Genomic DNA, 11745 nt, shown 5'->3' with positions numbered 1-11745 from the left:
ATAAAGATCATTTAAGCATAGGGACATATAGTATTCAGACCCACACTCCATTTCAGAAGGTGGCGGTAATGCAACCAAACGTTGTTTGCCAACTGCCATAAAACAAGAAGAAGAAGAAGAAGAAGCATGTGTATTAGCAGAGCCCGTCTACGGAGAGCCTTCCCACTCTCTATTAAGTCCCATTGTAACGAATTTTGGTTGCAGTTCCACCAGATTTCCACTGGGGGCGATCGCCATGAGTGCAACATGAATGGGACTCTATGGAGCTAAACGGCTAAATGTGTCTCTTTCACCCGATTGTCGTTGAGAAATCTCAGATTTGATTGTAGGTTTTGCAAGTTCAACATGGGTTATAGGTCAAAAGTTGAATGAACGAGAACTTATGTCCTTTCGTTTTCTTACAGGTTGAGTTGTTGTTGCCCATAACACGCTAGCATTGTGCTAATGAACGCTGATTGGTCAGTGAAGGACTGATTACGACCAGATCCCGCTTGACGGCATCGTGGCATCCGAAGCGGGACCAGAATGTTAAGACGGACTTTTTCGCCCAAGTTTTTTTTTTTTCGGCCCGGTCTTTTAAAACAACGAAACAGAAACTCTTCTAGCACGATTATTTACCCGTGTCAGCTGTGTTGTCCATGCCTCGAGAGAAAAGAAAGTGCAGAGCGCGAAAGCACCAAAGCAGTGACTGAAGGATTGCCGTAAAGCAGTATCTGGTCGTACGATGTGTATGACGTCATTGACATTTTAAAATACTTTTTAAAGCAAAATAAGTGACTCTAAAAAATCTAACACCCAGCAGTGTGTAATTTCTTTGCATCTCCTTTCAAATTCAATATTCAAATTACTGCACAAAAAATTATATCCTGAGAAAAGTGGATTTTGAGGGGTACTGCTCCATAGACCGCCATTCATTCTGCACTCGTCCTGAGAGCGCCCTCATATGGAATCAGAGTGGAACTGCAACAGTTCAGAACCCGGAAGTTCAGTGAGAGTGGAACTTCTCCCCATATTAGACGTTCTCTGGTATTAGTGTGTTGCTGACACACTGTAGAAAAAAAAAAGGCTCAATATTATGTAATTACATGAAAGTTTCTTGTTATAACATGATATTTTTCACGTTTTAACAAGATAAGTATCACGTTATTACATGAAATTATCATGTTATTTTATGAAATTATCACGTTATTTCATGATAATGATATTTTCATGTTATAACGTGAAAATATCATGTTATTTCAAGATATATTTTCACGTTATAACGTGAAAATATCATTATCATGAAATAACGTGATAATTTCATGTAAAAACGTGAAAATATTTTATCTTGAAATAACATGATATTTTCACGTTATAACATGAAAATATCATTATCATGAAATAACGTGATAATTTCATGAAATAACATGATAATTTCATGTAATAACGTGATACTTATCTTGTTAAAACGTGAAAAATATCATGTTATAACAAGAAACTTTCATGTAATTACATAATATTGAGCCTTTTTTTTCTACAGTGTGGCAGCAATACGCTTCCGTATTACAGATTAGAAGTTCTCTGGTGTTAGTATGTTTAGCAAATGCGGTAGCAAATGGGTGTTACCAAAATGTAGCTTCGACGACTTTTATCTTGAAAACTACATACAGGAAGTATCTCCCCAAATATGTGCTCGGCCGGTACCATAGGCTCAGCACATTGATGAACAAGCAAGACGCTTCATATACATTCCGGTTTATATACTGCTTTCAAAATCAAAGCGATTCGAAGAAGACTACCTTAGTGTGTAAGTAGAAAGATGACGGAGAAAAAAAATAACCTGTTTTTCTAAATGTTGAAGATATTTTTAAACGTCTGAAAGACTTTATGACAAAAATATGTAAACCTTCGTTGCTGACAGCCGAAATGTTACTAGTTACGTCTGTATTCGTCAGCTAGCTAGCAGCTACGGTAGCTCTGAAAGTGGAGTTCATCTGGGCAGAGATACAGCCAGTGTACGGAATAGGTGTAAACTTTTATGACCATACGGATGGGTAGAGGAAGAAACTGCCAGCGATGTAATGTTACTGTTCCTCAGTGGTCATCATATTGAAAAAAATATGAAAAAAATGGATACATTATGGAGTTACTGTTCCAAGCTAGCTAACGTTAGCTTGTTTCTGTCCTCAGACACTACAACACACAGAAGCGGTGTGAAAACGGAGGCTCGTTAAGCTAAATATCTCAGAGCTTTTGACTTCAACATATTTATTTGTTACGTTTTTCTGCAAACGACAGCACCCATGACTTGTTAGTAATGAGCTAGCTGCATGGATATAGTTAGCACATGTTTGTTTATAGTGGCTCGGACAAAAATTTGATATGGGGCAAGTTTTATGTTTGAGTGCTTAGCTCAAGACTAATCTATAAGTTTATTATTGTTATTATTATTATCCATACGTTACGTCAAACATCTCTAGATGAACTGCACTGGCTTCTGTTGTTGTACACATTAATTGCAGAATTAAAATATTTTGTACAAGACACCGAAAATAACAATTCTGTTTCTAGACTCTGAAGTGAGAGGTGTTGCTTTTAAACTGAATAACTTTCAGAAACTAGGTAGTTGAAGTGCTTCCACTAACCTTTCCTAAGGCACGTCAGCATTTACCTGTGAAACCGGAAACTGTTTGGTATACAAAAACATTCAGGAGGCCTTTTCACAAAAGCGTAACATGATAATAGTCTCTGAACACTAGTAAAGAAAAGAAAAATAGGCAAGACACTTATCTGGAATATTAGTTTGTTTTCGGGTGTTTTTTTTTTTTTTTGTACGAACCCCAGCCCTTCATCGGTGTAGCTTTTTGTGAGAAGATCAGATTATGATGCTAATACGCCCTTTCTTGGTAGTAATATTTTTTTTCTTTAAATCTATTTGCAGTTGTTGCAGAGCTCACGTTTTTTGGCCTCACCATCTGAAAATGGATTTTGAGGATTCTGCATTGGAGTTTCACCAATAACATCTTTGTACTTCAGAATAATCACTATCTACTCTATAGGTCCATCAACATGTTTTGTCACCATGGGATGACTGGTCAGTGAATCTGTGGCTGTCAGTATCTTTGTGTCAGCATCTACGTCAATAAGCCACACAGCCATGGGCTTCTGTTCACCTTTGTGCAAGATTTTGCGCAGGGGCAAGTATTTTGTACTGCTTGTCCTCTCGCTCTCCGTGGTTGCATGGATTGCAAACTTTTCTGGCGAAACGATGAAATCGGTTCCGGTTTCTTCTGCCACAACACAATCTCCCGTAAGAGCAGACGGTCTGAGAGATAAAATAAACTTGGGAACAGCAGCTCCTGTTCTTTTAAACACTCCATCACAAAAAGTTGAATGCCCTGAGGAGTCTCCATTGTTACGTAAGTACACACCCAAGAAAAGAAAAATGTTCATCCTCTAAGAAATGAATTCGATCTATCTGCTCGTGGTGCCTTATTGCTAAATAGAAATGGTTTGTTTATACTCAGTTTTATTAATCTTCTTGTAAGTTATCTTCTTTTACACTGACTAAATGACAGCAAAGGTGAAGTAACTGTAGTTGATAAGTTGAATGGTTTGAAAAACAAAAACGTTTTGCACCAACCTTATCTAGTATCTTTCCTACGGAGTGGGTGGTGTGTCAAAATGTGATGGTTGACTGTGCATGATTATAAATGCAAGGACACAATACTTAAAATGTCATTAAATATGGCTGAAAGAATGGGGAACTTATGCTTCAATTTGTTTAAACCACAGTAGATTTGTTTGTGTGGGTCGTGGTTCAGTCCGCATCAGCGTATCAGGTACGTTTGAATGCTACATAAAGGGACTAGGCTAATTTATTGAAAGATTAGTTGTTGATAGTCGCTGAATGGTGAGAAAAACGGGGTTGTGCAGTGGCAGCGTGGATGGGCGTGACTCCAGGACACTGGAATTCACTGTTAAGCCTTCTTGAGGTGTCGTGGGTCTAACTTAACGAAACATCGGTGAAGGGAGGTGCCCACTTGAAAACCCCAATGACATGCTGCATACTGCTGTTGACTAGACCAGGTATCTGATGTCTTCATGTTGGTTGGTAGCGATATTTCTTTGTTTGTTTAACTGCTGAGCGGGACATACAAGCCAGCAGAACTATTTGGTTAGCTCATATTTCACAAGGTTTGAATTGTCCCCTGTCTGCTGCTGAGCGGGCCATACAAGCCTGCATTTACTTTGTTCATTTAGACTGTATTTAATCGTCACATCTCAAAACCGATTCACTGTAGGTTTATTAGGGTTTCTCAGTTGGACAGGGCCTCTAAATGTGTTTTGCCTGTGATCTTGCCATAAGGGATTGTAACATCTAATCCTGTGTATTAATGAAATTTGTTGTTTGATCTTGGGCATTATATTATTTTTGTGTGAAAGGTATTGTTTCTGCATTATCGGAATTTTAATCTTAAAATACTTGAGAATCATGTTTTTAGATGCTACATGCTTTCTGTCGGTATAGATCCAAGAAGGGAGCAAATTTCATGACTTATTCTGCTTACTGTGTTTGTGTCACATATACAACACCAGGATAGTGTAAGGTTTCTGTTTTGTAAATGTTTCCTTCTACAGAAGGAGCTGCGAAGCTGACCTTTGAATCCTCTCTGAAAATGAAGGATGTGGAGAAAGACAACAAAGGTGTGACTGAAGGCGAGTATGAGCCCTCAGACTGTGCAGCAAGGCAGAGCGTAGCAATCCTCATCCCACATCGGAGCCGAGAGAGACACCTCCTTTACCTCCTGCATCACCTGCACCCCTTCCTGCAGAGGCAGCAACTACATTACGCAATTTATGTCATCCAGCAGGTATCTGTCTGCAGAGTGCATGTGTTATAGAAATGACTTGTATTATATTGTGCCTTTAGTTAATGGTTAAAAAAACACAAGCGCACACGCAAGGGATCGAACTGCTAACCCTCTGGTTCGTGGACAACCCACTCTACCTACTGAGCCACAGCCCTCAATTAGGACAACATGTTTTAAAAGGAATCTTTATACAAAAAAATTGCCTAAAATGTTTTAGTTCCTGTATTGCCTGGTTTCTCACTAAGGCACTATCTGAATTGCTTGTAGAAGGGGTTCAGAATAGATTACAGTAATCTCCTTCAAATTCACTTACTTAGCATTCTCCTTCCCTAGAATAGTCGGAATATGATGAAGCCACTTCAACAAGTTTCTCATCATGAAAGATATACACTGACAAGTACAAGTTCATTGTATTTCTTGGACCACACAAGTAGCATTAGATAATTTGCCTGAAGTACAGCTGTTCTGTAGTGTAGCTGTGTTCAGACTATCTTTCCTTTTTTTTTAATTTATTTATTTATATTAACAGGCTGGCGATGAAACATTTAACCGTGCCAAGTTACTAAATGTTGGATATTTGGAGGCGCTAAAGGACTACAGTTGGGAGTGCTTTGTCTTCCATGATGTGGACCTCGTTCCTGAAAATGATCACAATTTATATGTCTGTGACAAGCAGCCCAAACACTTGGTGGTCGGCCGGAATGCGACAGGATACAAGTATGTACACAACTAAGAGTAAATGCTTGTAAGAGTAAATCAGTGTTTAAACTTCATTTATGTTGCTTTACATATTAACTTAAATCTCAGCAATTAACATGAAAGGTCTGCTATCAAGTTATTTTTTAATCATGATCTTCACTCTCAGGCTGCGTTACAAAGGGTACTTTGGAGGAGTTACTGCCATGACCAAAGATCAGTTTCTTCAAGTGAATGGATTCTCAAACACTTACTGGGGCTGGGGCGGAGAAGATGATGACCTCCGTATCAGGTGAGAGAGAAACAACTCTGTTGTTGGACCATTGGTGAGTGTCTAGTTGTGTGTCCCAGTGTATCCCCCATCTTTGGCACTAGTCGGACCCCTGACAACAGCTTTTCAGTTGATTCAGCATGTTGAATCGTCAGCAGAATGAGTTGGTGAGAGAGATCTCTCTGATAGACTGATCTTCTAAGTAAACGAGAAATGAAAGTGACTAGTAAATAAACTGGATGTTTTAAGTAAATAAAACACCCAGTTCAAAGGGCACACACTGAACTGAACAAAATGATCATCTAGAACAGCGGTTCCCAAACTTTTTTGGCCGCACACCCCCGTCTATATCCCAACCGCGCTGATGCACCTCCAATCCCTCACACCTTAAAAAAAAAACACAACAAGCTTTTTTATAGCCATATTAGAGGCAGCATGTTTAAATCATGCTCAAGTTACCAGAACACACATATAACAAAATAATCACGATCACAACAACGCACTCTTGCATTTGAATTAAACTGAAACACTGTAACATTTTGAATAGAATGAAACAAAGTTACGCACAAGCTTCCACTTTTAAGAGCAAAGAGGATGGATGACAGGCTCAGGCTTAGGCTCAGAGGCAGAAAGCAGATAAGTTGGGGGAAATATGGCTAATATTTTCAGCCGCATTAACAAAAATTGTAGCAACTTTAAATGGCCGTGGAGCTAACACAACCCCGTCATCATAACACAGCGGTTATGGAAATAAAATTAGAACGCCAGTAATTTGAATTAAATTGTAATAAAGTTACACACGTCCCACAACATAAATAACAAAGAGCATAGGCATCTATCTGGAGATTTTCAAGTTAGTTAGTTAGAAGATAACTTCTTCTCCGTCATTGCATTTTTTCATCTCGCGCACCCCCTAGAGGCAGTTTGCGCGCACCACACTTTGGGAATCCCTGATCTCGAATGAATAAGCTTTAGACCAACTGATCAGCTTTATTCAGGCAGCTTAGCACATTTCTGAATGACGCATACATACTACAGCCAACTGCTGGTGTGAAGATTTATTTTTTTTCACACAGACACAGAATGTCTATGCCGCTGGCCAAAGTCTTTACGTTGTGTTCAAGTGTTCAAGACGCGGCGACATGAGGCCTCGTCACAGTCAGCCCCTGTGATGTCAGTTTGCTGTGTCCGTACCTTTTAATTTAAACCAGATGTTGCTGCACAACCAGGTGCACATTCCCTCATTCATCCCTTGCTGTGGTTTCATGCAGGGTTGAGCTGCAGAAAATGAAGATTGTGCGACCACCTGCTGACATTGCTCGCTATACCATGGTGTTTCACAAAAGGGACAGTGGCAATGAAATAAACAAAGACAGGTGGGTAAATGTAACGATGGGGCTAGCAAGTTATACTTTTTAAAGCATATTATATATTAATTAAATGTATGCATCCTGATTTGTGCTGCAACATTCTTCTTTTTTTGCTTTCCAGAATGAGGTTGTTAGGACGAACACCTCAAGTTTGGAAGAAGGACGGACTTAACAGCTGCTCGTACAAGACTTTGTCAGTAGAGAAGCTGCCTCTTTATGTGAATGTTACTGTGGACATTGGTAAGCCACAGAGTTGAGATCTCAAAGAGCAAACATTTTATTCAGTCAAGTCCACTGAGTGCAGAAACGCCACTATATATGTACAGGAGGACATATTAAGCACACAGAATGCACATTGTTTTAATTAACATAAATCTCAGCTAGCAATTACATTTGGAGCTAGCTGACTCGTTTTTGCATATTCTGCAGCCTCCCATTCTTCACACTGTTACCAGCGTGGAGAACAAAACAAAATAATTTAGTTTTTATTGTTTTCTTATTAGCTTTGAGCAGAGTTGGCTTTTAACTGCCATCCCCTGCATTGTTCGAAGTATTTTGCTGATACATCCAGCTGTCGGATATTGATTAGTTGACACGCAGGCCTTATTTTTTGCCTAGACACTGTATTTTTATGCTTCTTTATGTGGATGCATTGAGGTAGGTCCTAAATCTCCAAGAGATATGTTCGCTTATTTTATATCTATTTAAATCTCCTAGTCTACCTTGGAGGTACAGACTGTGACTATCTCCCTCACACTTCCTTAACAGTTTTCACATTTAATATTTCCACCAATACATTACATAACACATTCTATGTTTTCCCGCAGAGCTCAAATCAAAGTAACATGAATACAGGTCTGACCAGTCTGATGACTGAGATCCCCTGCTTCTGTGTGCAAAGCCTTTGAGACCATGTTAATACTTGGATTTGATTCCAGGCAGCTTGGACTCTTTAAGACTATGAACTTATTAGAGATGTGTATTGAGTACGTTGAACACAGTTTGTAGAGAATGTTTAAAAGAAACTCTGCATTAGTTTGTAAGTTTAATGTGCCTTTAATTGCCTAAAAATTTAAAATGACTTTAGATTTATTTTGGTTTAAATATACCTGTATCTATATCTATGTGGGCAAAACAGAATGATGGGTTAGGGTTAGGCTGAGCATATTAATGATATCCATTTAATTCAAATAATGCTTGATATTGGAGATCTTCCTCATTTTCCCAGTAACGTTACTGCTCTCTCTAGCATAAAGTACGTGATTTGGAAAACAAAAAAAATGCAAGCAGAATTATTTTAAGTACAGAATGAAATGAAATAGTCTTGCAGCTGATGACAAATGAACCATGATTGCAGGTGAAGAAAAAAACTCAAGCAATAAGTATGTATGAAATAATGTCCTGGTCTTAGTATTCACTCTGTTTATCTGTCTGCTGTAGAATCAACCTAAATTCTTCAAACTAGTTTTGCCATTACTTGCTATAAAAGGAGCCATGGGCTGCCTTTATTTACAGAACTGATTTCGAATTCTTCACGTTAATGTAAGGCCTCACGCGATTGATTTAACGGGGTATTATTGGGTGATGGATTATTTATTACTTTCACATTTTAAAATCTTAATTTTAATCTTGTAAGACCAATTGATATAAAATGTTCTCACTTCTATCATATGTGAACAAATTCGTATCTTGAAAAGTTGATTGTTGACCTGTTGCATGCTGCTTAGAAATTTGTCAGATACACATATCAGATTTGTTAAATGAGTTTGTTTCACTTTAAAGAGAACAGTAGTTGTGTTACAAATATGACATGTTTTTATTTAATGCATCAGAAAATTTTGATTCTTTCAAGAGCAATACTACAACTGAACTGGTGGCCTGACCATCTGTTTGGTTCAAGGAGGCGACGTCACTCCTGAATATATGTTTGGATTTGTTGCTATGGTATTTAAAAAAATAAAAATAAAAATAAATAAAAATGTCAAGTGCATATGTTTTTTTTTTTTAACTCCTCCGTAAGTTTCTGTCACATGATTATCACAAAGAAAATCACATGGATTCAAGAATTTCATTCAAAATGTCATCCAGTACTCAGAACTCTTTGTTTAGAGATCTGTCATGTTTAATGTGGGCTGATGGGAGACAGGTGATCATGGAAGAAAATTCTTATTAAATTATTATTTTATTCTGCACTACTGATTTCCCAGTGCTTGCATTGTCGTTTGTTATAACTTTCTATAATGCTATCGGATTTGAACTTTAGTTCAGCCATTCAATCCCAGTTGCAGATATGTCGGATATTTTTCATCATAAAATGAACTGCCTCTAAAAAAAAGGTTATTTCCAGCACTGAATTGTATAAATGACAATCTGTATTATGTTGTACTAGAGGCCTATACAGCGAATGATGGCACAGTTCCAAAAGATGGTAACAGACTGCAGTGCATACATCTAACCAGTGGGGGCACTGAGAGCACGACTTCCACTTCTGACAAGTGCTTATGAAAGTGTCCTGTAAGTGTTGTTTAAAAAGATTTTACAAAGCTTTTATTGTCGAGCAGATTATAATTTGAATGCATTAAGTTTTATTAGGCTGGGGGAAGATTTCACACACAGCTCAAGAACATATAATGGGAAAACTGTAAACGTGAGCGAAAGAAAAAAAATGATTTCTTAATACAACCCTGTTTCTTGCCAGTAGTTCTGTGTAAAATGTGAATGTAAACCTAAAATTAGGAGCAGCTCTATAGCTCACCTGGTTGAACATGTCTCATATCATCCTCCCTCCTGAGACTTCTGGTCTCCATTCTCACGTACTTTTCAAATAAAGACACAAAAATTACATTAGAAAATGAGTATTTAAAACAAAAAACTATTTTTAAACAGATCCACTGTCTTTAAACTATTAATTAAATTCAGTTTATATTTACACATGGTATCCCAATCTTTTTGGAAACATGGTTATAAATTAGAAAGCCAGCTTTTTTTTCTGATGGTACAGCAACAAAAGAAGAGTGATCTGAATAAATAGAGAGTTATGATGTTTTGTTCTCCAGGCTGTGTATGTGAAAGTTATGTAACAGTGAAGACATTTTCAGATACATTAGATTCAGTGCTGCATTTCTTAGGCCAATCAAAGCACAAAAGTAGTTAGCTCCTAAAGAATGCATTGTTTCTAACAGAAAGGCTTTGGCATCCAGGGCATGAAAAGACAATTTTGGGCATTATGCGTTTTGCACCTGACATTATTGCTGTTGTGCTGGTGCACTGGAGCTGTGCACAGTCCACCAAATTAGTCTGGATATATCATTTATAGAAATTATTAAATTATACTGGTGTGTGGCGTTTATGTTCAAAAATACAGATTTGTGACTAACTCAGTGACTAAAATGGAGTTTAAAAATATCTAAATAGCTAAACTATGTTGCTAATCTACCCAGGCATTGCATCACTCTGAGTACACAGAGGGCATCTACCAATGGACTAAAAGTAAGGACAAGAATAACCCCTTATTATTCACACATACAATGAAATGTCTTCTTACCATAGACACTTTTTTTTCGTATTAACTAGCGCAAAGAAAGAGGGGGATGTCTGAGGCTTTGTGTGAACAGAATGATGTCATCTCCTCTTCCTCTGGTGCAGAAAGAAATCTTTGTCTTGCCGAGGCCAGGCCCGGTCATCTAGCTCACATGTGACATTCACAAAACACAAAAATATCAACACTGCAAGTTCAAAACACTGATCTACCCACATACCACATCATTCAGACCCATCAGAAGAACGCCAGTGCAGTGTGTACTGCATTTGTAAATATTGTAACCCTTGCATGAGTGTAAGAATTCACTAAAGGGGTGTTACCTTCATGAAGGAGAACAGTCATTTATGGCAAAGCAGTGTCTCAATGCTTTAGGTTCCAATCTTGTGGACTGATTTCACATGTATTCTTAGGTTAAGATTTAACTATTGGTAGGAGAGTTTTTTAAATTCCTAGTATTGCCTGACAGTATCAGGGTATTTCTTTGCAGGATGTTAGTCCACCTCAGCAGCTTAATCTAGAGTTTGTGCAAATCTCTTCTTGATAGTCCACTTTTCTCCTGTGAATACTTGCAGAAACAAACTATCACATGAGTGCTTGTAGGTGAAAGAGGTTACTTGTTGTTGCAGAATCCACACAGAATTATCACCCAACCTTACTGTTCTCTCTCAGCTCATGTGAGAGTTCCAGCATCTGTCAGCTCATTGTTTTGGTTTTCCGGCCCGTGGCTTTACTTTGGGTCACTCACTCGGCTCTTGTCAGCGTTTCAGCTTAAGGACACAGGACACTACTTGATCAGTCTTAAAGAGGAGACTGACCGTTAGCTATGGACATAGTGAAGAAGCATTTTATCAGATACTGAGCCAAAAATATTTCTTGAGGCGTTGGTGGAGACCCAAACAGTGCTAAGAATGAAAATCAGACAACTCTAAAACAGTATGTTGCGACATGTCTCCTAGATGTGTAGACAATAAATATCAACTTAAAAAGTCATAATACATGTATATGTCTCATTAC

At 38.1% G+C, this 11745-nt stretch overlaps 1 protein-coding gene across 1 annotated transcript; it reads left to right on the top strand.

The window, feature by feature from the left end:
• Positions 1 to 140: 140 nt before the first annotated feature.
• b4galt4 (UDP-Gal:betaGlcNAc beta 1,4- galactosyltransferase, polypeptide 4) lies at positions 141 to 9152 on the top strand. The gene is made up of 7 exons (XM_084565324.1): positions 141 to 1786; positions 2921 to 3398; positions 4621 to 4853; positions 5383 to 5570; positions 5719 to 5841; positions 7092 to 7196; positions 7312 to 9152. Exons 2-7 carry the CDS (start codon positions 3137 to 3139, stop codon positions 7445 to 7447), a joined length of 1047 nt encoding a protein of 348 aa, XP_084421450.1. The 5' UTR covers positions 141 to 1786; positions 2921 to 3136; the 3' UTR covers positions 7448 to 9152.
• The last annotated feature ends 2593 nt before the right edge of the window (positions 9153 to 11745 follow it).

The sequence above is a fragment of the Chelon labrosus genome (genome assembly GCF_963514085.1).
Source record: "Chelon labrosus genome assembly, chromosome: 17".
In the NCBI taxonomy this organism is placed as follows: domain Eukaryota; kingdom Metazoa; phylum Chordata; class Actinopteri; order Mugiliformes; family Mugilidae; genus Chelon; species Chelon labrosus.
The sequence above is the reverse complement of the archived record's forward strand: the minus strand, read 5'-3'. Positions and strand labels throughout refer to the sequence as shown.